We start from the raw sequence: 27,318 nt of genomic DNA, 5'->3' as shown, positions 1-27,318 counted from the left end.
TTAATCCCCCAAAATACACAAGTACGCCGTCGTTTCACCGACACTCTGTCCCCTTATATATATCACCAGTTCATCACTCATCAGCGTCTCACTTTTCTTGTTACCATAAAGCATTAAACTTTAATCTCAGAGGGAGATATGTATACGGTGAAAGAGTCCACCACTGCTTCTCTCAAGTCACCCACCGCCGTTGACCCGCAGGTCACCGGGTCGGGGAACTACATCAGGGTCCGGAAGGCCCACTTTCCCAGGTCACGGGTCAATGGGCAGGGATCAGTCAGAGCCGTGATCAGCAGCGGAGACAAGGCGGCTGTGACGGCTGCAACGCCATTGCAGAGTGAAGGCATTGATAAGTTGTCTGCTTCTGAAGGTGGAGAGATCCAAGTGAAGGTGTTGCAGGAAGCGATCCAGCTTTACCTCAGTATTAATTTTGCAGTGAAGGTGTTGCAGGAAGCGGTCCAGCTTTCATCACTGTAATTTCTCGGGAGGCATATGCAAACATGTATGGCCCAACTACCGGTGATTCATTGGATACGGTTATAACTAATGCTGTGATCATTGATTATAGCGGGATATATAAGGCAGATATTGGTATCAAAGATGGTAACATTTTTGCCCTTGGTAAGTCAGGCAATCCAGATGTTATGAATGGTGTAAATATCATCTCACATTACAGCATGTCGTTCTGGTAGAAAATTTCTAGGAAGTTGATAAACACTACAAAAAATAGGGCACTGTGCACAAAAAATTATGCTTAAGGGCACCAACAGATGTGCCCATAGACTAATAGCAACAGTGCAGCAACTAAAATATCATATGTGCCCTCTATGGGCGTTGCCTTTGAGCATAGGACATAATATGGTTTTTGGTGCTCAAAGAGATAAAGCACAAATACGGGTCTTTTTGTGCCTCTGTTCTGACAATCTGTCAGACATCTAACCACCACCTAACATACACCGTTTCAAAAATTGTGCCCAATATAATCTTTTTTAAAAAAAAAAAAAATTAAAACGTAAAACTTTGAAAAATCTAAACAGGCTATAGATTGAAATTTAAGCAAAACAAAAAATATAAAAAATTTCATAAAATCAAAACAGCAAACAAAATGAAAACAAATGTCTTGAGCTGTAACGACAAACCAAACATGAGTAGAAGTGGGATATCAATAATGAAAGTATACAAGTATTCGTCATAAAAAAATAAAATAAAAACATGTGTAGAAGTGTTCTAGACAAAGTTAGCAGAATTAATGAGATTTTTCATAAGGCAATCCATGCAATTCTACATATAGCCGGTTGGAACTGATTTCACCTCTTTTTCCAACTTGGTGGATAGTTCAATCATCTTTCTGAAATCCAAATGAATGTGAAAATGAAAAAAAAAAAAAAATGAAAGGACCTATTTCCAGTCATGTTCAAGGACCAAAACTTTCAATCGGCATTAAGAACTCAATAGCAGTGATGCATTGCTACTTTGTTATACCAAATTACAGCGAACAAAATATGCAACTAAACTGAGCAGTTAAACCATCATTACTAGCAAACGATACGTACAAAAAAAAATAAAAGTTTGGACAATCATTGTTATGATATTAATTTCTAAGAAAGATAGAAACTGCTAAGAACCTTATAGGTTCTACAACGCACAAGCTAATAAGTAGGTATTTTGAAATCTAATTTTCAGCTTTAGTGAAGTCTTTCATGTTTCCATACGGAAAGATAAGATTTATGGAGCTATTTAGTTTCTTATGACTGCAGGTTTCCTAACTGTTCAGTCTCTCCTAAGAGCAACCTAAACACTTAACTACAGCTAAAAACTTGCAACAAAGCCCTCAACTGGGTACTTGTAGGCTGTACCAATGTAATATATAGTCCATCCCTCTAAAATCCTTCCCCACTATTAGTTGTGTATAAACAGTTAAGAAGCTACAACATAACAATAGCATATATTCATTTCTAACAATAAAATCATCCAGTAAGAAACATACTCCTTGTAGACATTGTAGTGTTTTAAGGAGAGTGAAAACTAAAATCCGATCTTCACACTTCTGCATGCACTTTTATTAACAACATTACATGATCATCAACAAGTTAAATGAAGATAACAAATTAAATTTATGTTCATTTGCTAATAATGAAACAAGTAACAAACATACTTCATAAGTGACGTTTATTTGCCCCAATTGTCAAAACCACAGCTCTCCTGCAAGGCATCAAAGAACAAACCTCTTTTCCTTGAAAGCGAAAACAGTTAGGATTAAAAAGGAAAAATTGACGAGCATGGTAATGGTACAAGAAATCAATCCAACACAATGAGACAAATCCGACAAAATTCACACTAAATGCCACATAATTTTAGTTATTGAAATTTTAAGAAAGACTTAAAATTCATCAAAATGAAAATCTGCTTATCAATGACAGTGCACAACATTGTAACATTAGATTCAGAAAATGGTTTTGATTGGTTTTGATAGGAAGCATTGTAAGTTAATCCCAAACATTTAATTCATGCTTCCAAAATTAACAAATTCTACAACTGCAAGAGAAACGCTACTTAAATATCTTAAATGCCAAAACCAAAAAACTGCCCTTATCTGCTGGAAGATAAGATCGTATCATCTTCTCTGTATTCTCCACCACAGTCGCATTCCCGTATCTGCATTACCAAACACATAAAAACAAGGCAATCAACTCTCCATCCAAGAAAACAATTCAACATTGTTATGACATTATCTTTCTGTCTGCTCCACAAACGAACTAATCTAGATGATATATGCAACAATTGGACCTCTCATTGCCAAAGTTATGAGTAGTATAAAAAATTAAAACCATCGAACTAATTCATTAAATTTGTTCAACAAACAGAACACACAAATGTAGAACTACAAAAATTGATAGAGCAAGAGAGATAGGGAGGTACATGAAAATTATGTACAACAGGAGCGAGTCTCCAAGTGAGTAAACTGTGACATGCATACAGAAAATGGAATTAAAAAAATTCAAAATCTAGAATCGATCCCAAAACTAAAAAATTTTATTCTGAAAAAGCACTTCCAATGCAGGACAGCCCACGAGGATATGATCATTTTTACCTCTTGAATCAAGGCCCAATTCTGGCAGACTTGGCTAGAAATTGGTCGAAAAACCCACGGTCATTGTTCCTAAGATATGAAATTGAGGAAATTCGGCTACGAGTTTGTAAAAACTAACTTAGGGTTGGAAAGAGGACGAGAGGACGATCCTGGAGGTATAATTTGACGGTCGCTACTGACTGGTGAACGACGCCGTTGTTGCATGAAAGAGAAGAGGGAGGGAGAGGATACAGGAGGGAGAAGATGGCTGAGGAAGACAAGGAAAGTTTGAGAGAGAGAGAGAGAGAGAGAGAGAGAGAGAGGAGAGGTTATGTAAATGAATGGGAATTGGGCGTGAAGTCAAAGGACACGAAAACCTTACTTTGTATTTAAATGTATTAAAATAAAGGGCACAAAAACCTCGGTTGTGTTTTTTTAAATTAATAAAAAAAAAAATTATTTCTGACATTACAGGACACATGCAACTTGGACACCTAGTTTTGTGCTCAAATTGCAGTGGGGCACAAATACACCTTTTTATTTTTCTTTTTCAACACAAACCTATGTTCCCTTTTGTTTAGAGGCCACATTTGAGACAATATTGTGTTCAATGGAATTCAAAAAGCACAAATATGTTTTTGTGCTCAATGAAAGAGAAAAGGGCACAAATTCATTGTGCTCTTAGCCCATTTTTCTTGTAGTGAAAATGTGCTTATGCCTTCTTCTTTATCACATAGGTTAACACAGAGGTCATTGCAGGGGAAATAATGATTGTGACTGCAGGAGCAATAGACTGTCACGTGCACTTCATATGCCCTCAATTAGCATATGAAGCAATATCGAGTGGTGAGCTATATTATGAGAATACTTATGCCGGAAAGTGCTTGTGATGCATATAGTGACACATTTTGATGAGCAGTGTAGTGCATGTATCTTGTGTGAAACATTATTGATTATATAACTTAAGAGATGCTTAGTTATCTTGTTTAGTTGCCCCAAAGACATGGATTATGTATTAGATGCAGAACATGGTACCAGCAAGTTGCATATTAAACCAGTCGTTTTAAAAAAAATTCACACCATAATTTTTATTATAAAGATTTTCCTCTATTAACTCAAGGTTTGGTGCATTTGCATAACGTTTCATCTAAATGCATATTTTATTTACCGGTTGATTCAGTTTGCATTTGTTTTTTACCCTTGCACCGCGGAGGTTTCCTTTAAAAAAAAAAATATTTCATTTGTTTCATCTTCTTTCCTGCTCATATGTAATCATGAATGAACGTTGTGTTTTCTAATTTTTTTGCGGACAATGAACAAGCATTAAGGGGTCCATTTTCTGAAACTTCTACACACTGTGCAGGGATCACAACCTTAGTGGGAGGTGGAACAGGACCTGCTATTGGGATTCGTGCAACAACTTGTACACCATCCCCTTTACAAATGAAGTTAATGCTGCAAGCAAACTGACGACCTACCTCTATACGGGGAAGGTGTGCATAAACTGTTGTGTGTACTTAAAAATCTCTTCTTTCTTCCCTACCCTTTGCCCACATTCAACGATAAACCTGTTACTTCCATTTTACAAAATGTAAAGTGATAGCTAAAGCTGTTTCATTTTATATATTTCTTCCTTTTTTTTAATATCCTTGGCTTACTTTCATAGCAGATCAAAGAAAGCATCGCCATTGAAACTTGGAGAGCAAGGAAAAACTTACACAGAGAAATAAGAGAGAGAAATAGAGAAAGGAAGCAGTTATTTCATTCAGTATGCAAAACGTCCTTACAAACTCATTCACTCCACTTTTTATCCATACTAGTTAGCTTAATGACTAAGCTAATCATCTAACTCACTCCTCTTCTAGGATTGTGACACATGGCACTCCAAGATCAACTTACACAACAAAGTATGACTTAATACCCCCCCTTCAATCGCAACTGGGAATTCCCAAGTTTGAGATTGGCACAATGTTGAACAAATAAGGGACCATGAAGACCCTCTGTCAAAATATCAGCAACCTGATCATTAGTGGAGATATAATCAACTTGTAAATCTCCTTTTTGCACCCTTTCACGAACAAAATGAAAGTCCGTATCCAAATGTTTAATCCTATATGAAAAACTGCATTCGAACACAAAGCCAAAGCTGAAATATTGTCACAATGCAAGACTGGAGATAAGGGCAGAAAGACTTGTAAATCTTTCAAAATTAATCTAATCCATGCAACATCTGCAACAGCATTGGCTAGAGCCTTATACTCTGCCGCTGTTGAACTTCTCGAGACACATCCTTGCTTCTTTAACTACCATGATACTGGATTATGTCCTAAAAACACCACATATCTAGTAGTTAACCTCTTTGTGTTGATATCAGATGCCCAGTTGGCATCACTGAACACTAACAAATCCAAAGGATGTGCATATGAATATGTAAGACCATATGCCATAGTACCCTGAAGATATCGAATGATCCGCTGTACCAATTGAAAGTGAACATCAGTAGGATTGGACATGAACTGAGAAGCATAATTAACAGCATAAATTATGTTAGGCCGAGTGAATGTAAGGTATTGTAATGCTCCTACCAAACTTTGAAATTCATTAGGATCAAAAAGTGGTATGCCCTCATCTTTAAGTACTTGAGTAGGTGGTTTGCATGGAGTTGGAGAAGATTTACAAGATACCATACCAGCCTTTTTGATGAGCTCTTTAGTATAATTTTATTGTGACACAAACAAAGCACCATTATCTTGATAAGTGATTTGTAAACCCAAGAAGAAGGTGAGTTGACCCATGTCTTTCATATCAAATACCATGCTCAATTCATCAATAACTTGTTGAACCAGAACTGCATCAGAACCTGTGATGATTATATCATCAACATACAAGAGAAGAATAACCACTGCACTTTCTTGAGTCTTAACAAACAAACTGGGATCGGAATCTGAAACATTAAACCCCAATGTAGGCAAATAAGTTGCAAACTTGGAATTCCAGGCCCGAGGTGTTTCAAACCATAGAGTAACTTTCTGAACTTACACACATAATCAGGATATTAAGGATCCTTGAACCTTTATGGCTATTTCATAAACACTTCTTCCTGGAAATCACTATGAAGAAATGCGTTCTTGACATCTAACTGCCTTAAAGACCATTTGTTAGAAGCAGAAAAAGCCAAAATAATTCGTACAGTACTGTGCCTAACGACAAGACTGAAAGTTTCATCATAGTCTAAGCCATGTTCTTAACTAAAACCCTGAGCCACAAGTCGAGCCTTGTATCTCGACACTGCACCGTTTTGATCCCTCTTGACCTTATAAATTCACTTGCTACCAATAATGTTCTTATTAGAAGGCAAAGGAACAAGATCCCAAGTCCCTTGTTTTTGAAGTGTAGAAAATTCTTCTGACATGGCATCTCTCCAATGAAAATATACAACAGCATGTTTATAAGATACAGGTTCAATAGGCTCACATATATTTAAGATAGCAGTGAAACCAAGAAATATAGTATCACCAAGAGAAGGAGATGAACTAGAAGACTTAGGACTAGTTGTTGCTGCATATGCACTGTAATCTCTTCTGTTAATAGCCCCAGATTTAAGTCAAGTAGTCATAAGATGAATATTTGAAGAATCAAAATTTTCAGCATGTATAGAATCAGAAGACAGCGCGTTAGTATTTGTGAGATTGAGAGATACCTCCAATGGTGCAAGTTGGTGGACAGGCAACAAAGATGGAGTTGGAGAAGAGGAGTGTGGAGTAGTATTGAGAGGGAAAGTCTGTATATGAGAAGATGAGCTTACATCCTGACAGTTATCAGATAACATTGGACTAGTATGCACTGATGATGTAGTCTGAAGCAGTGAATCCACCACATTAGGCACGAAGACTGCAGGATGATTATGTTGATCAATTGTATCACCTGAATATTGTGGCAACATAACTGGAATAACCACTGGATGTGTTAACTGAAAGTGAGAATTATGAACAGTGTGTTGCACTATAGAACCTTGTTGAAATGGAAACACTTGTTCATCATGAACCACATGTCTTGAGATAAACACCATTTTCTTCCTTCTATGATAACAGACAACCCCTTTGTATCCTAAAACATAGCCCAAGAAAACACATTGATATGTCCTGGGATCCAACTTATGCTGAGTATAAGGTCGAAGATAGGGATAGATAGCAGTTCCAAAAATTTTAAGTGAAGTGACTAATGGATGAGTCCTAAACAACTTGAAATAAAGAGATTGCATACCCAATGATCTGCATGGCATTCTATTAATAAGAAAGATAGCATGAGAACAAGCATACATCCAAAAATTAAGAGGCAAAAAAGCAGCAGTGAGTAATGTAATAGCAGTCTCTATAATATGGCGATGTTTGCGCTCAGCAGTTCCATTTTCTTGAGGTGTATAGGGACAGGAAACAAGATGAACAACTCTTTTGGAATTCAAAATTTTCTTAAAAACAAGACTCATATACTCTCCACCACCATCGGACTGAAAATATTGAATGGATGCATGAAACTAGTTCTGAACAAAGGCATAGAAAGTCTAAAAAACAGATAAAACTTGAGATTTGTACACCAGAGGAAACAACCATGTAAATTTGGTATAGTCATCAATGAAACTAACATAGTATTTATATCCTTCGAGTGAAACAACAGGAGATGGTCCCAATACATCACTACTTATCCTTTGAAATGGTCTTACAAACGAATGTGAACTGGAAGAGAACACTTGCCTAGACATTTTCCCACCAAGACAGAAACTACATACATGTTTATTCACATCTGGTTTATACACAGTCTGAGAATTAGCAAGCATATTATGCAATACATCATTACTAGAATGTCCTAGTCTATGATGCCAAAGAGAAGCCTTCATCAATTGACCAAGAAATGCCTTTGGAGTTGTAACTACCAGTTACTTGTTGTTCTTGAAAGACAGACTCTTCGGAATGTAATACAGACCTCCACTACTCCTTCCTCTCATTAATATTGTCTTTGTTGCCTTGTCTTACACCCAAAAACCATACTCATCAAGAATCACATAGCAGTTAGTATCCTTGCACAATGTATACACAGATAATAAACTAGCTGCTAAGGAAGGAACATGTAAGACAGTGGCAAGATATAATATTTTTAGATTGAGTATGTAAAGAATTGGAACCGGTATTCTTCATTGGAAGACACTCTCCATTGCCAACCGTGATCTTTTGATCGCCTTCAAATGGTGCAATCATATCTAGATCATTAAGATCTCCAGTCATATGATGAATGGCGCCGGTGTCCATGATCCATGCTTAATTAGGATTGAAATTGGAATGAGACTAAGCAGTCATAGCAGTCAAGGTTGAGGGTGGATTAGTACCTTGATATGCATAGTTACTACGATGGAAGCAATTGAGAGCAGTATGCCCTCGCTTTCCACAAATTTGGCACTCATATATAGTACCATGTATCAAAGGTGGCTGTTTATTTCGATAGTAACAATTCGGAACTGTATGACCGCGTTTGTTGCAAATCTGGCATTTAGGAATAATTGCAGATTTCTAACTAGTATTACCATTCCAATTTGTCCAACTCGAACCTCCTTTATTCTGAAAACTCCCACCAGAATTACCATAACCACTTCCTCTGTTGTTATAGCCAAAATTAAAACCGTTTCTGCCATTGAATCGTGGTCGTGAATTATATCGCTGACCATTACCATTGTTTCGATTGGAATGAAATTGTGGTGGTATGATTAAAGCCCCCACCAGAAGGACCACTACCATTGTGCCTCTGATTTTGACTAACAAAGCCAAAACCTCCATCATGAAACCCCTGTCCTCGTTGAGCACTAGTATTGGAAGATTCTTCTGGACAAAATTGATGACCATTATTCCTTTGTCCATGATGAAAAGTAGCATTTAAAGACTTTCCTGGATAATACTGATCACCTCCATATCCACCATTAAACCCATGTCCTCGTTGAGCGGCAGCATTGGAAGATTCTCCATGTGAATACATGCTAATCATAGGGAATTGAAGACCACCCTGAACTTCTTCTGCACCTTTCTCAGCACTCAAAAGCTGTGCACGGAACTCTTTAAGTGTAATGGAAGACTATCGGGCCACAATCACAGTTTTGATCATATTGTACTCAAATGGCAACCTAGCTAAAGTGGCTACAATGAGGTCATTGTCCGAAACAATTTCCCCTACGACAAGTAATTGATCTTTTAAACCTTTAAGACACAGCAAGTATTTCTCAATAGTGTCAGCACCCTTCTTATTAGTGTGAAGTTCAGTCTTGAGATGATTGATTCTCGCTCAAGATACGGTTGCATATCTATCAGCAAGACTGGTCCAAGCTTCATGAGCGGTTTTGCAACCAACCACATACTCAATGGCTTCATCACCCAGAATAGCAATCAACAAACTTCACAAGGCTTTATCTGCTTTAACCCACTCGCGATAAGCAGTTGTAATCTCCTTGGTTACCCCATCTTCCAGAGAAATCACATACTTTGGTGGCCAAACATTAGTGCCATCAAATAAATCAAACAAATCATATCCTTCCAAGACAGATCGAAACTGAAAGGACCACTTTGCAAAACTATCATCTTGTAATCAGATCGTTAGCATTCCCAATAAACGTTCAATTTTGAGAGAAAAAGACGCCATTTGTGAATACAGAAAGAATCAATCTACACGCTTCGTGCGTTGGATATCAAAGCAGATTAGAGCTTCATGCTATAAAGAATCCCCAAATTTTTTAGAAAGAAATTGATCTTCGTATACAGATAAACCAAGCTTTGTGCCCTAAACTTTCCAAATCTGTAAATTTCTGTGCAAATAAAAGCTTCGTGCTCAACAATTATTCACTAAATTTCACGAACAAAAACAATTCAAGAGCAACATTCAATTCAGTGCCCTAATTACACAGACACCGACTCAAATCCAAGAACAAATTAGCTTCATGCTCAAAATTCATCATGATATATCACATAATCTTGCTTCAAACACATTTCATTCTAGCTTCGTGTCGTAATTAGCAACAACATCAACTCGAAATGAAAAGAAAAATTTTCAAAATCTTCCAAAGAACACACCTAACTTTCGATCGACTTTCGGAGCCTCGTAACCCCAAATCTTCCACTGCTAGCACTACCAACCGCGAAAAATTCAGGAACTTGATGAACCTTGGCTCTTGATACCATCATACTAGATCAAAGAAAGCATCGCCATTGAAACTTGGAGAGCAAGGAAAAACTTACAGAGAGAAATAGAGAAAGGAAGCAGTTATTTTATTCAGTATGCAAAACGTCCTTACAAACTCATTCACTCCACTATTTATACATACTAGTTAGCTTAATGACTAAGCTAATCGTCTAACTAACTCCTCTTCTAGGATTGTGACACATGGCACTCCAAGATCAACTTACACAACAAAGTATGACTTAATATACTTCAGGGGAACACTGCCAAACCCGAAGGGATGCATGGTATATTAAGGGCTGGGGCGATGGGACTGAAGCTGCATGAGGACTGGGGAAGCACTCCTGCTGCAATCGACAATTGTTTGGCTGTTGGAGATCAATATGACATCCAGGTGCTATATATATTATGATCTTTATTTCATGTTAGGTCTTATAGGCTGTTTCCGGTGGTAGTATCTTACGAGTTTAACATCTTCAAATACCAATTCTGATCATGATAGGTTAACATCCATACAGACACCTTGAATGAGTCTGGATCTGTAGAGCATACAATTGCTGCATTTAAAGGAAGAACTATCCATACTTACCACGGTATAAATCACATTCTTGGTCTATTTGATAAGTTGGCAATTTTTCTTCAGTCTTCTACAAGTTAATGACCACTGTACTTTGTACAGAGGAGAGGCAAAAAAAATTTCGGCAGCTAAGGCATCACACTGACTACAGTTTGAGATTGTGGCCGTTTGGTCACATCTTGAGTCCTTGACATTTATCTAACCATTCCTGCATACTTTAATATTTTGCATTTTCGTACCTATATTTTTGGCTGCGAGTCTTGATGACTTGTCAGTATGATTGTATTGCTAAGTATACATATTTCCAATGATTATGAGTATCTTTGACGTTACAGAAGATGTAGCTTTTGCTAAATCAAGAATAAGGGCTGAAACAATTGCCTTAGAAGACATTTTGCACGATATGGGGGCAATTAGCATTGTATCTTCTGATTCACAGGTTATGGGTCGCATCGGAGAGGTTCTTATTACCCTCACCTTATGCATTTTGGTTCCTCCTGACCATAGAATTTTTTTATAAACTGAGATACATGCCCGCATAGGTCTGTTTCTATCGACTTCATTGAAAATGTAACAAAACAGTATCAAAACAAGAAAACAGAAAGTCCTTATTTGAATTGAATTATAGACATTATCCTTGTCACCTTTTACCAAACCGTGGATTTTCATGCCTTCACTTGAAAGTCCCTGTTTCTGGCGTTAGTAATAGTCTTTGTCTATTTATTTTACACAAAGGCATGTATAAGGCTTATTGTCTAAAAACTTTTCGTGTCGGGTGATAATCAGAACTTGGCAAACAGCTGACAAGATGAAGTGCCAGAGAGGTCGATAGAACCTAGTGGATCCGACAATGACAACTTCCGGATCAAACGATACATCGCAAAGTACACTATAAATCAAAGCAATAGTTAATGGATTTTCTCAGTATGTTGGTTCTATTGAGGTATGCCACTCTTAAATTCTTAATAGACAACCAAAATAATTCGTTTCAAGCTTTTTTTTAACCTCTCTCATTTGAAGAAGAGCATTTGGAAACAAATGAATAAAAGTAAAGTTTAATGCTTTGAGCTTCAACCTTTTTGAGTATTTAACTCCCCTGGATGAAACTTACCTTTTTGGAATTACTTGCATTTCGTGGGTTCCATAAACACTGTTAATGCCATTAAAGTAGCGGAATTCTCATGCTTCTCATGGGCTTTGCATGCTACGCAGGTGGGGAAGCTGGCTGATCTTGTTCTATGGAAGCCGTCGTTCTTTGGCGCAAAACCAGAAATGGTGATCAAAGGTGGTGCAATTGCATGGGCTAATATGGGTGATCCACTGAACCGGTAAAGTTTATAGCTCACGACAATTCTTATGCATGAATGCTTTTTCTAGTCATGACAATTCTTTTACATGACTGATGAGTTACATTGAGGAGGGTCCGAAAGAATTTGGAGTTATAGTAGTCGATATTCTTTCTGGGATTCGTAATAAGTTTAGCGATTTTTGTTCTGATTACTGTAGATAGCCTTATGTCCAAGAAGGTTATTTCAAGGCCTATGTTTGGTGCATTTGGCAAGGCTAGTAGTGCGCATTCTATTGCTTTTGTCAACCAGGCATGTATCTCCCTCTCTCTCTCTCTCTCTCTCTCTCTCTCTCTCTCTCTCACACGCGCGCGCGCACATATAAGATACATGAGCAAGACTGATTCTCTTTTTCACTGTGCAAACAGGCAGCTGTAGATAATCGGGTTAAAGACTTGTATCGCCTTGACAAGAAAGTGGACGCCGTGTGCAACGTTAGGAAACTCAGCAAACTCGACATGAAGCTCAATGACGCCCTACCAAATACAGAGATTGGAACTACTTCATGTTTTAGGCTCCTTAATAGTTCCAATGAACCAGCTCTCCCACTTGTATTTTAATTCAAGTCTAACGAACTCAAATAAACAATAGAAATACGTACAAATAAAACCACTTATAAACTTTAAATAAAAAATACAACGGGAGGATACTATCTTGTGTTTTATTATATGACTTGATGTCTGTTTAGTGTCTCGGAATTTCTATATGTGTATATTTTCCAATAAACGTAGATTCGATGACTTTTTCGATATATCATTTTCCTGCATGTTTTGAAAATGTGAATCTATATATATGTCTGGCTGCTCATAGAAAATCTATTAACATAAGGGTAATGTTAGGGAGACCAACTTTTTAAGCTAATTTTGCAAACTAAATTATGTGTCAGCAACATAAAATAAGCACATTAATTAATATTTAAGTAATAATTTAATTATTAACGTCCACATTATTTGATTTATAAAATTTGATTTAGATATTTAGTCTCACTAACATTACGCTTAATGTCAACCATCAAGGAGCCTAGGAGCCTTAAAAAAAGGAAAAATATCCTTGCCGAATCCTTTTCCTGAGGATTATAGAGATCTCGTGATCATAACCGTTCATCGTACATTATGCGGTCAAAAATTATTTCAAAATTTAAAATTAAATATAAATAGTACCTAACGAAAACTGATTACATGATATACGATGAACGATCACGATAGCAAAATTCTTAGGATCCCTAAAAAAAGGATATGGCGATGATCCTTTTCCTTAAAGACAAAAGGGCTAATCATTGAGTGTTCTTTATCTCCACTTAACATGTTTCACATGTGGGAAAGCTGGAACAAAAATAGTAAATAGAAATAATTAAACCCAATCCAAGCTCAACTTCTAGAAATGAGAAATAATATACGAGCTAGGGTTTCATTTTTCACGTGAATTATCTGCCTAATAAATGGTAACAAAATTTGACTACAAACAGAAGTTAACAAAATTGACCTTCACTCGTGTTTATTTTTTATTATCAAATTGAATAATCAAAGAATTAATAAAAATACAAACATAATTGTACAGAAAAAAGGAGTTTATAAATCATTTCTTCCCTGTTCTACTTCTTCTTCTTCTTCAGTTCCTTCCGTTTGAAATTAATTTAATTCTCGTCTCTTTAAAATAAAATATATTATCATATAAAAGGAGATTTTGTAGTTTCGATTTGTTTCTATACAGTTGAATTATTCACAAATTATTGTGTTGTTGGTTGGATTTATAGAAAAAACATGTGAAAGAGAAGATATGGATTTATATGAATTATTGTGTTAATTTATAATTAACAAGGATCACCACAAGACAAATTAGTGGTCGTCTAGAAACTAATCAAATGCATGTGTCGACAGTAAACTACACATTGTTGTCAGTTAAGTAAGATAATGCTACCAGCGATCGGATTATGTGTTTATGTTATATTAATCTCCAACTAATTAAACTAAACTAAGCTAACATTGTTGCATATTTTCTTCTATTTTTCCCCATTTTATTAATACTTTCAAGGATCGTAGTGCTTGTTTGATTTTTCAGTCAAAATAGTCTCTAATTTTTAAAATTGATAGGATTGATTCATGAATTTGTCTACCATCAATTATTTTGATTATTCCATGAAAAATCTTGTTAAATAAAAAAAATGCCAAAAATATTCTCAATTTTGTCAAATCATTTGGAATCGGATCCCCTCCGGACCCAAATGAACTAAGTCCAAGGATCAAATGATCTGAGTCATTGAAATTTGATTCAACAGTTACAATTATTATGACTTTTAGAGGAGCCCTCTGTTTGTAGCCGTTAGATCAAATTTCAATGATCCGGACCATTTGATCCTTAGGCTCAAATTTTTTGGATCCGGAGGGGATCCGGTTCCAAATCATTTGACACATTATTATTAGATTGAAGATATTTTTTGTCGTTTTAATACTTAGTTGACATAGATTTTTGAAGCAAAGGATTAAAATATTTGATAGATTATGGACAAACTCAAATGCCACTTTTATTGATTTCAAATCTCACAATCCAAAATAAAGAACTACGCCCGCAACTACCAAACTCAAAAGTTAACACGTGGTTTTGAGTGTGAGTTGTGCTTTCTTATTTGCTACCCTTTGTGATTAAGTTGATGTCGTTCTTAACGTTGTGTGTGACGGAAAGTGATGATGCATATACACCTTGATACAAGTTTGATTTTCATCAATTCTTCTTCCACTTAACAACTAACTATCCATTAATACTAATTATATTATCGCTCTACTCAAATCTCATTTACACGCGCTTTCTCTTGCGAGTCTTTGTTGATGTTTCTCCCAACATTTTACAAAAAGAAAGCAAATTCCGGAAGTTCCCCCACTCCCCCACTAGCTTTAGTTTAGTGATCAGTCAACCTCACTCTCTCTCCGACGGCCACTGTCTTCTTAAATCCCCCAAAACACACAAGTACGCCGTCGTTTCACCGGCAATCTGTTTCCTTATATATCATCAGCTTCTCACTCTTCTTGTTACTGTAAAGCATTAAACTTTAATCTCAGAGGGAGATATGTATGCGGTGAAACAATCCACCACTGCTTCTCTCAAGTCAGCCGCCGCTGTTGGCCGGCGGGTCACCGGGCCCGGGAACTACATCAGGGTCCGGAAGGCCCACGTTCCCGGGTCACGGGTCAATGGGCAGGGATCAGTCAGGGCGGCGATCAGCGGCGGAGACAAGGTTACTGTGACGGCTGCAACGCGATTGCAGAGTAAAGGCGTTGATAAGTTGTCTTCTTCCGGAGGTGGAGAGATCCAGGTGAAGGCGGTGGTGACGATCAGGAAGAAGATGAAGGAGAAGATCACGGAGAAGATTGAGGATCAGTGGGAGTTCTTCATCAATGGGATTGGACAGGGAATTCTCATTCAGCTGGTCAGCGAGCAAGTTGATCCTGGTAATTAGTTGAAGTATTTTCTTAATCATAACTTTTTAAAGATTTTAACTTTATTGCTTTTTTTAATTCACTTTAATTAGTTTAGTATTCTCTTAATTTCAGCTAATTATTTATATTATAACTATTTTCTTCCTTTTAATTCACTTTTTATGTTCTTTAATGGGTAGGGAGTAATTTTGTGTTCTTTTGCCTGTTTAAGGAGTTACTTTTTCGTTGCAGACAAATCACAATTTCGCATTTGTGCATAGACTTTTTTATTTTTGATGATTATAACGAGTTATTTTGCACGTGTGTCAGACTGTGATTTGTAGTTTCGAGCAAGATGAAGCACTGTTCCAACTTAAGACCACATTCATAGAGTTATGAATGATCTTTACGATTTCGTTTATTTTCCTACCATGAATTAATATCTTGTTATCTTCGTACGATTTAATTTGTCCAATTTCTGTTGTATATTTACATATTTTTAGCGCCAAAAAGTCTGTTGTGGCATTGTGCTTCCTAATTTGGGGCAGTTTGATTGATCTTTGTTATTTGTTTTCACAGTTACAAATTCAGGAAAGAGAGTCCAGTCCGCCGTGAGAGGGTGGCTGCCAAAGCTGGTGCCTTCGGAGTACGCACACATTGTTGAATATGCTGCTGACTTCACTGTCCCATCCGACTTTGGCTGTCCTGGGGCAATTATGGTTACCAATCTTCAGGGAAAAGAGTTCTACTTGTTGGAGATTGTCATTCATGGTTTCGACGGAGGCCCGATTTTCTTCCCTGCCAACACTTGGATCCATTCACGCAAAGATAATCCGGAAAGTAGAATTGTCTTCAAAAATCAAGTATGAACCGTTGCTTGTGTATATTTATTTTTCCTGAAGTAAATATTGCCTGAATGATCTTGCAAGAGGTATGCTTTACATTATCTTGTTATTGTAAACAGGCATATCTGCCTGGACAGACACCACCGGGCCTTAAAGATCTTCGACGTGAAGACTTACTCAGCATTCGGGGTGATGGGAAAGGCAGGAGAAAGGAACATGATAGAATCTATGACTATGATGTTTACAATGATTTGGGAAATCCTGATAAGAGTAAAGATCTGGCTAGGCCGGTCATTGGTGGCGAGGAGAGGCCTTACCCTAGGCGTTGTAGGACTGGCCGGCCTCCAACCAAGACAGGTGTGTATGATGTTCTCTCTTTATATTTATTAGTGAAGTCTAGTTCTCCATTTACATTCACTCTGTAGTATTGACGTCTAATCGCTGATTTGATGGCATTCAAACAGATCATCTAACGGAGAGCAGAATTGAAAAGCCCCATCCAGTTTATGTACCTCGGGATGAGGCTTTCGAGGAAATTAAGCAGAATACTTTCTCCACTGGAAGATTGAAAGCCCTGCTTCACAATCTTATACCATCTCTTGCTGCTACATTGTCAAGTACAGACAATCCTTTCGAGCGCTTCTCTGATATAGATGACCTATATGTTGACGGTATCCTCATGAGAGAGAAAGACGAGGAGAAGAAAGAAGGCAAGAAACTGTTTCTGGGCAGCATGGTGAAAGAGGTTCTTTCCGTTGGAGAAAGATGGTTGAAATACGAAATCCCCGCTGTTATAAAAAGTAAGTGCACTTTTTCTCCTTCTATCCTTATTCTTTTCCTTTGTTTTGTAAGATTTGAAGCTCCTGCTACTCCATTAGATTACAATAACTTTGTCGAGACTCTGAGGCATCAGTTTAATTTCGTCTTTAATCTCATTTCTTTCTCCTGCTGTTTAATTTGTGGTTAGTGGATAGATTTGCTTGGTTGCGTGATAATGAATTTGCACGCCAAACTTTAGCTGGGGTCAATCCAGTCAACATTGAGATTTTGAAGGTAATATACAACAAAATCCTTTGTAAACTACTATGTCCTTTCAAATCAAATGCCCATTTGAGAGTCCTTAAGGTGGGTTCTATTTCACAGGAATTTCCAATTCTCAGCAAACTAGATCCTGCTGTTTATGGTCCTCCCGAATCTGCTATCACAAAGGAATTGTTAGAGCAAGAAATCAATGGGATGAGTGTAGATAAGGTAATAATGTCTGAATTCCAATTTTCCGATATATGATCTTTAGTTTGAACCAACATCAAGTGTAGAATTTCGCAACTAAGAGAAATGCAAATAGGATTTTATGTGAAGGCACCTCTAATAGTAACATTTTATCATACCAGGCAATTGAGGAGAAGAGACTATTTATACTTGATCACCATGACACGTATATGCCATTTATTGAGAGGATGAACGCCTTGCCTGGGAGAAAAGCTTATGCCTCTAGGACGGTGTTCTTCTATACCCCTGCTGGTATTATGAGGCCTGTAGCTATTGAGCTTTCACTTCCACCAACGGCTTCATCCCCGCAAACAAAACGTGTTTATACTCATGGGCATCATGCTACTACACATTGGATTTGGAAGCTAGCCAAAGCTCATGTTTGCTCAAACGATGCCGGCATCCATCAACTAGTCAATCACTGGTAAAACTGAATTCATTTCATTCTGCGTGGTTTACATTGTCGGAGTTTTACCAATTAACAACTATTTTAGACTATGCTGTCAACACTTTTAATGTGTTTGGTAACTGCATTACCTAGGTTGAGGACTCATGCTTCTGTTGAGCCTTATATAATTGCGACTCATAGACAGCTTAGCTCAATGCACCCGATTTACAAGCTACTCCACCCTCACATGCGCTACACTTTCGAAATTAACGCACTTGCACGACAAAGTTTAATAAATGGAGGGGGAATAATTGAGGCTTCTTTTAGTCCGGGAAAGTACGCCATGGAGGTAAGCTCTGCAGCATACAAGGATATGTGGAGGTTTGACATGGAGGCATTACCAGCTGATCTTCTTCGAAGGTAAGGTTTGAACAAGTGAATAGAGGCAGTATAGCCTTGTATTATTTCCAGAATTAACGGAGTTATTATTTGACAATTGTGTTAACACTTTCCAGAGGCATGGCTGTGGAAGATCCTTCGGCTCCTTGTGGCGTGAAACTTGTAATTGAGGACTATCCTTACGCTGCAGATGGTCTCCTCGTATGGTCTGCTATAAAAGAATGGGTAGAATCCTATGTGGAACACTACTACTCTGAGCCAAATTCTGTCACATCTGACATTGAGCTCCAAGAGTGGTGGAGTGAGATCAGGAATAAGGGACACGAAGACAAGCGAAACGAGCCCTGGTGGCCTAAACTCAATACCAAAGAGGACTTATCCGGGATACTTACAACGATAATTTGGGTAGCTTCAGGTCAACATGCAGCCATCAACTTTGGCCAGTACCCTTTTGGTGGTTATGTACCAAACCGCCCGGCCATTATGAGAAAACTCATTCCGCAAGAAGACGACCCTGATTACGAGAAGTTTATTTCTAACCCTCAGCAAACTTTCCTTTCTTCCTTGGCAACGAAGCTTCAAGCCACCAAGATAATGGCCGTACAAGATACACTCTCAACTCACTCTCCTGATGAAGAGTACTTGGGTCAGGTGAACCCTCTGGAATCCCATTGGATCAACGATAATGAAGTTATGAAGTTGTTCAATAGATTCTCTGATAGACTGAAGGAGATAGAACATACCATTAACCTACGAAACAAAGATAGCCGTCTTAAAAACAGAAGCGGAGCTGGCATTCCGCCATACGAATTGCTGCTTCCCACCTCAGGCCCTGGAGTTACTGGCCGCGGAATCCCCAACAGCATTTCTATCTGATAGCTGTACTCGGATCAATGCTTTGGTATGTTCTCTTTTGTTTCACTCTGTCGGAAGCCCGTATGCTCAAGCGATCGATTAGTATCTCAATCTATATACAATGTTTGTGCAATTTTAGCTTGTTATTAAACTAGTGACAGATCTGTGATCAGTGTAGTATTGTGTATGTGAAAACATCGCACATACTTTAGAATAATGAGCAATCTTTGCTTGGTGCTCAGTTAGTTGTATGTAAATGAAATCTAAACTAATGCTAGAAGAAAGAAACTGGAATTTATAACTTGGATAATGCAATAAGTCCTTCCTCAGCACTTAACCTTGTGCATTCTTTGATAATTGCGTCAATCAATGATACACGTCGTATTTTCAATATACGGTGCACTTACAGTTGATGCAAACCAAAAACAGAAGTCGTGTTTAAGTAGGGCAGAAACTTGAGTGTAACCGGAAATATATTCCCATCAGTACAACGCAATATGTACACCGGTATGATACGTACGAATCTCCCATTTAAGAAGGGTGTAAAGCAGACAAACCTGGTAGCCTTTGTACTTGATCAAATCCTTTTCCAATCAACGAAAGCAGAAAACCTTCATTGTAACCATCCTACCGAGTCTATTTGTACTGTAGCATTTGCTCATTCCTTATCAAGTGAAATCGAATATAAATGTCTCTCCCTGATCAATTGACTTAATCGATGTTTGTGGCATTGAATCTAATTATCCTTTTCTGATCAACTAACTTAACCGACATCTGCAACACTATCTCTTAAAATGGCAACCGAATGCCACTCTCACAGTTGACCTCGTACATTTTCGCCCAACATGTGACATCAGCTTTCCAGTAGCTCCTTCCACTTGGGTTTCCTCCGGGCCAACCGCCAGCGAATACTAGGGCCCGTTGTCTCCGTCATCCATTACACAACCCCCAGAAAACGACTACTACCTATAATGATCCAACGGCTGGAACTCATTAACGAGTTTACGATTCAAAGCTGTACCAAAGAATTTCTTTTTGCTCACGTTTGCTATATTTAAAAATAAAATATTACCGGCTTTTCTGATCGATTAACAGATGCTTCCTGAACAAAAAGTTACCAAATAAGAACAAAAGTAACTTAAGATTGATGTCCTGGGTTTGATCAGAATCTCAATAACTAAGCTCCTAATCCAAAAAAGCTTCCAACTTTCCTACTTTTACCACCTTAATCTCGATTGGGTAATCACCAATTTAGCTCCAAAGTCCACACCCATCACAATCTCAGCTTTAAGCTCCGTAACCCATCAATGGCGGACCCTCATATAAAAACAGATGAGCCACCTTCCCAGCTTACCCTTCTTCTCGATTCAAATCACAACAACCGCCACCAAGCAGCAGAAGGAGAATACAAAGACACCCAATTGGACCAAACCCTCCAACGGCTAGAAACGTTTCTCACTCTCTTGGGCTTCGATCAATCTTCTTGGTTGAGCCTTGCGCTGTCCTGGACTGCTCTGGTTTTTCTCGGTGTGGTGCTTCCGGTGGTCGTGCTCGAGATGTTCAACTGCTCGGACTGCGAGAAGTATCAGATAAAGGGGTTCGAGCTCGTTATCGTGGGCTCGCAGGCGGTTCTGGCGGCGGTCTCTTTGCTCTGCATCTCCCATTGTCTTCGCAAGTATGGCATTCGGAGGTTCCTCTTTGTCGATCGCTATAGTGGCCGTATGGTTCGGTTTCGAAACGATTACATCAGGCAGATTAAGGTATTATTATAGTTTGAAATGGTTTTACTTGATGATAGGTTTATCATGTATCAATTTCAAATTTGATGATATGAGAATTTTCGTAGTTGTGAAAATTTTACTGTGCTCCGGGGTATGGTATGCATCGGATGAGAATCCAACAGCCAAGGATCCCGGCGTTACTAACTTACTATTGACCGATGCATACTAGAAAATCCTAGTAGTTGTGTGAACGAGTTAATCCAAATTTATGTCTTGAATGCGAAGTAAAGGTGTCCCCTTTGGTCTGATTTCAAATTCGTGATTATAAATATTGTCTATTCAAATCTGTCATGCGTCTGTCTACTAACCGGTAGGATTAGATGGTATGCACATAATGTGCTTACCAAATTCAGCATGTTTTGTTTCCACTTCAGACCTGCAGGTGAAAACATAATCGAAATCTTCCATCTTTGCATTTGTTTACCAATATTGATAGGCATAGCACACACTAGCTGCAGCCAGCAAATATCGGGAAGACTTAACCATGTTATCTGTTTATTTTAACTTGTATAGACAATTTTGGCCTGAAGTTTCCAGTGCTTATTGTGCTTAGAACTTTCCTTGGGTATCGTATCTTTAACAGGGTTCATTACGCCTGCTCATTTGGTGGGCGCTGCCGTGTTTTCTTTTGAAGACTTTGCGTGAGGTCATCCGGATGATATATGTCCATCAGTCATGGTGGCTGTCATTTGCTGTATTACTAGCTTTGGTTCTATCATGGGCTTATGTGAGTACAATCACTCTAACAGCCAGCATTTTATTTCACTTGATCTGCAACTTGCAAGTTATCCACTTCGATGATTATGGAAGGTTCTTGGAAAGGGATTCTAATGTGTTGCTATTTATGGAGGAGCATATTCGTCTGCGGTATCATCTTCATAAAATAAGCCACAGGTTCCGGATCTTCCTTCTTCTGCAGTTTATAATCGTCACCACGAGCCAGTTTGTGACTCTATTTGAGATCACAATATACAGTGGAAAAATCACTGTTATAAATAGCGGCGATTTTGCAGTAAGTTCAATGCTTTTTGTGAATCTACTTCTCCGTTGATTAACTTCTCACTCTTACAGGCTTAGATTCAAAACCATAACGGATTCCCCCATTTAACACTGTACCTCTCTGAAAACTCTCTAATCATCATTGATTGCAGACTAAATTTAATGCATTAAATTTCCTTCCTCTTTTTCCATCAAATTTTCAGGTCTCCACAATTGTTCAGGTTGTTGGCATTATTCTTTCCTTGCACGCAGCTACTAAAATTTCTGGTAGAGCCCAAGGTATAGCGACAGTTGCCAGTAGATGGCATGCGTTAATGACATGCAGTTCTAATGATTCACCGCATAACAGAAGTTCAGACAGTTTGGTGAACTTTGAGGCTGCCAACAGATTGAGCTCACTGCATACAAGTTACTCTGAGAGTGATTTGGAGTCAACGGATTTTGTTCATGTGCCTACAAATTCCCAGCTGGCTTCACATATGGCTTCATACCACAAGAGACAAGCTTTTGGTATGCATGCTTATGCTGTTTCAGTTCTTCCCGTTTGTATCAAACCTTATATTTCAAGCATTCTGTTTACCATTTTTGTGTTTGAAAAGAAGGCGCTTTGGTCATCATTTATGGTTGATCATCATTTATGGTTTTCGTTTGTTCATTTCCGTGGTTCAGTCTTACTGGTTGTTGATTGTAGCTCATACTCTATCCCTTTCTGCAATGCAGTGTTATACTTGCAAACCAATCATGGGGGAATAACAATTTTTGGATGGATGGTCGATAGAGGCCTCCTCACCACGATCTTTTTCATCGAACTATCTTTGATTACCTTTCTTCTTGGACAGACAATAGTTTTTTCGGCTGCTTGATGCATTGATCTGTCCTGGCTTGCACCTTCATTGCTTTGACTGTTTGCTTGGTTTTGTGAAGTGTACAAGAGTATATGGAGGGGGGATAGTTTAGGCTTCTTTTGGTCCAGGTAAGTACGCCATCAAGGTCAGCTCTCAAGGCATTACCAGCTGATCTTCTACGAAGGTAAGGTTTTAACAGTGCATAGTCAGTGCAGCTGAATCATTATTTCCAGAATTAATTAAGTAGTTACTTGACACTTGTATTAACATTTTCAGAGGCATGGCTGTGGAAGTTCCTTTGATTCCTAGGGTAATAGAGGACCATCCATACGCTGTGGATGGTCGCTATAAAAGATGGGTAGAATCATACGCGGAACACTACTACTCAGTAAATTCTGTAGCGTCCAAGGTTGAGCTCCAAGAATGGTGGAGTGAGATCATGAATAAGCGTTACGGCGATTCAAGATTCTCTCTCAACTCGCTCCCCTCATGCATAGTGAAATTTGGAAGTCCTTCAACAGATTCTCTGCTAGAGTAAAGAAGATAGAGAAGACCATTGACCTAAGAAACAAAGATAGCCGTCTTAAAAATAGAAGCGGAGCTGGCATTCCTACATACGGTTGCTGCTGCCCTCGTCAGCCCCCTGGCTAACTTGACTTTGAGTCCCCAGCAGCATTTCTATTTGATGACTGTACAGTATAGCTGAAGACGAATCAATGCTTTGGTATGTTCTGTTTTGTTTCACTATCTGAAAAGCTCGTACGCGTGAGCTTATTAGTGTCTTGATCGATAAACAAAATTTGTGCAATCTTGGTTTGTTTATTGAACAAGTAACGAAAGATCTGTAATAATTTGAAAAACATCGCACATACTTTGGAGTAATGAACAGTCTTTGCTTGTTGCCAAAGCGATTAATCGTATTAACATTTGAGAGCTTGAAATCTAAACCAACACCAGAAGAAAGAAATTGGAATTTATAACTTGGACAGTGCAAGTTTGATTAATTCTTTCCTCAACAATTTACCCTGTGCATTCTTTGGTATTGCTTTGGTGAATGTTACGCGTCGTATCTTCTTATATGGCGCAACCTACAGTTGATGCAGTAGAGTAAAACTAAAATTGGTAAAACTGTAAAACGTCTTTTTTATGGTAGTTAGATGGTGAAAATAGTCTGAGGTTTACCTGTTTGGCAATAAAATCCTTGATCTGTGATTCATCAATGGCACTTCCAAGGCACCGCACCACAAACGCCATGGGAACTTGACCTGCTTCCTCATCCGGGTACCTGTCAATCATTTTCCACTCACCCAAACACAAACTCGATGAGATGTCTACAGGCGAAGCTTGAACTCAATCACTTTCAAACGACAGAGTAAGTTACTTACGGAATCACAGCTGCATCGACAATATCTGGGTGGGAGTGAAGCAGATCCTCCAACTCCGCCGGGGCAACCTGATGCAAACATAAGCAATCCCATTGAAGCGAAGAAGAAAACCAAAGTGTTTGGTTAAAGGGTGAGGTGCAGATGTGGCATACCTGGTAGCCTTTGTACTTGATCAATTCCTTGAGCCGATCGACGAAAAATAGAAAACCTTGGTTGTCAATGTAGCAAATGTCTCCGGTTTTTAACCATCCTTCCGAGTCCAAAATTGCGGCAGTTGCTGCTTCATCACCAACGTAACCTGCACTAATGAGAACCACCACCACCACCAACACCAATCAAAGCATGAACTAGTACTCCGCTATCCAATTCCCCATTGTATTTGTAATTCACTGTCAATTTTTTTCTCTGAACTTGTACTTCACCGTCAATTGTCTCCTTCAACATTTATTTTGAAAAGATTTCCGCATAAGCTAATGAGGATAAGTCTTGACGCAACGGAAATGTTGCTCATTCATTTATGATTGAAAAGTCATGGGTTCAAATTGTAATAAACAAACTCTTTGCAAAGCAAGGACAAAAGGCTACGATAGACGTTTTCCTGTCAGGTGATTAAGAACCAACTTCGTGTCCAGATAAATTACATGTGTGAATATCAACGTTACCTTTCATAATGTTGGGTCCTCTAACACAAAGTTCCCCATGCATCAAAGGAGGCAGCGCAGTGCCACTCTCAGGATCCACAATCTTGGCCTCAAGGTCTGACATCAGCTTTCCATTGGCTCCTTCAACCCCAGTTTCTTCCGGACCCACCGCAGCAAACACTCGGGCCGTCGTCTCCGTCAACCCGTATGCCTGCACAGCCCACCAGACGGCCCAAAACATTAAACGTCGTCGTTAAATCCTTAAGCCCATCGAAAACATACACATCAGTCACTTACATCACGCACACACTCTAACCTTACCTGAGAGACCTGTACGCTGGGCAGCCGTTCCCTCAGTTTCTCGATTACGCTCTTAGCCAGCGGAGCGCCGCCGCAGGCGATCACTTGCAGCGAACTCAAATCGTAGCCGCCCATCTCGTTTCCATCCCCAAACTTCGTCAACGCCACGGCCACCGGTGGGGACCAGGCCACGTGGGTGATTCCGAACCGCTCGATGGATCTTAACATCGCCTTCATATCGAACCTCGTCATCCACACCAGCGTGTCCCCCGTCGCCAAAACTCTCAGGCAGTACGCGAACCCGTACACGTGGAAAAACGGCGCCGTACAGAGACACACAGTGTGTGGAGCCGACGCGTTTCGAGCCGCGCTGTTGGCCAAATTGGATATCCAGTTCCGGTGAGTCAACGCCACGCCTTTGACCCTCCCGGTCGTCCCCGACGAGTAGAGAATCGTGGCTGTGTCCGATTGGCTCACGCTAATTTGGTGCCACTCGGTCGAACTCGGACACGTCAGCATCATGGACTCGAACTCGGACGAGTCGAGGAGGACGGTCCCGAGGCGGAGGAAGTTGGGGATTTTGTGAGCGGTGTCGGAGGTGGCGAATGCGACGGCGGGGTTGCAGAGACGGATTTGACGGGAAATTTCGGGATTGGAGCTGGCGGGGTTGGAAGGAGAGACGATGACGCCGAGGTAGAGGAGAGAAAGGTGGAGGATGGGGAGGTGGAGGGAGTTGGGGGAGAGAACGAAAGCGCATTGGCCGTGGGAGAGACCGAGCCGGGATTGGAGCGAGGCGGCGAGGTTTTGGACACGAAGAATGAACTCGGGGTAGAGAATTTGGTGACCGGTGGTGGCGTGGAGTAGGGCGGGAGTGGAAGGCGGGGGAGGGGAGTGGTGGAGGCGGGAAAAGAGGTAGTGGGTGACGGAAAGAGGCGTGGTTTGAAGAGGGAGTTGGGATTTGGGTCTGAGGCTGTGGAAAGTTTTGGTCTTTGAGCAAAACCCGCTCTTTGGATCGATGCTGCCGCCACCGTCGCCGCTGCTGCTCTTCTGTTCAGTGGCCATTTTTGTATCAGTAGTTTGAGGTTGAGGTTTCAGGATTTGAATTGGAAATGGAGGTATTAAAATTGGGTTTGGATTACTAAGTAGTTAATTGCGTTTGTAATTTGTCCAATAACGCGTCACGTTTTATCTTTTGCGCATCCGCTCATGCAAGAGCCATTTATTTGTTGGCTCTGTGTATACAAGTCCATATCGATCTCCAAACCAAATATATAAAAGTCCATCAATATTATCAAACCAATTCTTTCTTTATCGGGAATTAGAGTTTAAAGCTTATTATAGTTCATGAACAAATGTTAAATTAAGAGCTAGTTGACATATAAAATCATGGATGATTTTGTATAAAATCAATTAAAAGTTATGATATTAACAATAGGTCGATCAAATTTATTGAAATTATAAATAAGTCAATGAGACTTTAAGATACATTAAAACAAACATCAATCAAATTAAAATTACAAATGATGCCATTATTATTTAAAACGCCAAACATTTCCATCTCCCTCATTGTAAATCGTTGAACAGCCATAAAACACTCTTAGACTTCAACCTCCCCGCCTCCCACCACCTTCAACCTCCATTACTTCAACCTCCTCCGCCTCCCACCGCCTTCAACCTCCATCACCTCCCACCACCTTCATCATCCGACGAACAATTCGCATTTGCGTTGATTCCAACAAACAATTCACACTTGCGACTGAGAAATCATGATCAAGGTAATTTGTTTCTTCCTGTTTTCGTCTTGTTCTTCAATTTTTACGTTTTAGGTTATTTGAGTTGTGTTTTTGAGAGATTTGGTGTAATTTTGCACATTATACCTTTTGGTTTTGAATTTGAGCTTGTTTGTATGTTAAAATTGGTTTGGGCATATGACAAATTTAGTCTGTTTCAACATATTTGTTGGCTCTGTGTATGTTTATTCATGGTGGTTGTGTCA

At 39.1% G+C, this 27,318-nt stretch overlaps 3 protein-coding genes and 1 pseudogene across 4 annotated transcripts; 3 read left to right on the top strand and 1 right to left on the bottom strand.

Annotated features, from left to right (window-relative positions):
- The first annotated feature begins 483 nt into the window (after positions 1-483).
- LOC125471395 lies at positions 484-12,765 on the top strand (annotated as a pseudogene).
- Positions 12,766-15,074: 2,309 nt separating this feature from the next.
- On the top strand, positions 15,075-19,703 carry LOC103949909 (lipoxygenase 6, chloroplastic). The gene is made up of 9 exons (XM_048571843.1): positions 15,075-15,648; positions 16,195-16,478; positions 16,580-16,817; positions 16,925-17,260; positions 17,428-17,513; positions 17,604-17,711; positions 17,852-18,153; positions 18,271-18,537; positions 18,633-19,703. The coding sequence occupies exons 1-9, from the start codon at positions 15,267-15,269 to the stop codon at positions 19,390-19,392; spliced, it is 2,763 nt and encodes a 920-aa protein (XP_048427800.1). The 5' UTR covers positions 15,075-15,266; the 3' UTR covers positions 19,393-19,703.
- A 752-nt stretch (positions 19,704-20,455) lies between these two features.
- LOC125471508 lies at positions 20,456-23,903 on the top strand. 2 transcript variants are annotated; one of them, XM_048571961.1, is made up of 5 exons: positions 20,456-21,131; positions 21,736-22,164; positions 22,355-22,661; positions 23,076-23,180; positions 23,273-23,903. In XM_048571961.1, exons 1-4 carry the CDS (start codon positions 20,679-20,681, stop codon positions 23,126-23,128), a joined length of 1,242 nt encoding a protein of 413 aa, XP_048427918.1. In that variant the 5' UTR covers positions 20,456-20,678; the 3' UTR covers positions 23,129-23,180; positions 23,273-23,903. The 2 variants fall into 2 exon arrangements, with proteins under 2 accessions (XP_048427918.1, XP_048427917.1); XM_048571960.1 differs by having other exon boundaries at positions 20,458-21,131; positions 22,872-23,180.
- Positions 23,869-26,615, bottom strand: LOC125471507 (4-coumarate--CoA ligase-like 9). The gene is made up of 6 exons (XM_048571959.1): positions 25,344-26,615; positions 25,044-25,233; positions 24,534-24,679; positions 24,382-24,449; positions 24,179-24,281; positions 23,869-24,084 (listed from the first exon to the last, which is right to left on the bottom strand). Exons 1-6 carry the CDS (start codon positions 26,382-26,384, stop codon positions 23,971-23,973), a joined length of 1,662 nt encoding a protein of 553 aa, XP_048427916.1. The 5' UTR covers positions 26,385-26,615; the 3' UTR covers positions 23,869-23,970.
- Positions 26,616-27,318: the final 703 nt, after the last annotated feature.

Source organism: the organism of the source record quoted next, unplaced genomic scaffold (assembly GCF_019419815.1).
Source record: "Pyrus x bretschneideri cultivar Hongxiangsu unplaced genomic scaffold, Pyrus_bretschneideri_v1 Contig6, whole genome shotgun sequence".
Classification (NCBI taxonomy): domain Eukaryota; kingdom Viridiplantae; phylum Streptophyta; class Magnoliopsida; order Rosales; family Rosaceae; genus Pyrus; species Pyrus x bretschneideri.
The sequence above is the reverse complement of the archived record's forward strand: the minus strand, read 5'-3'. Positions and strand labels throughout refer to the sequence as shown.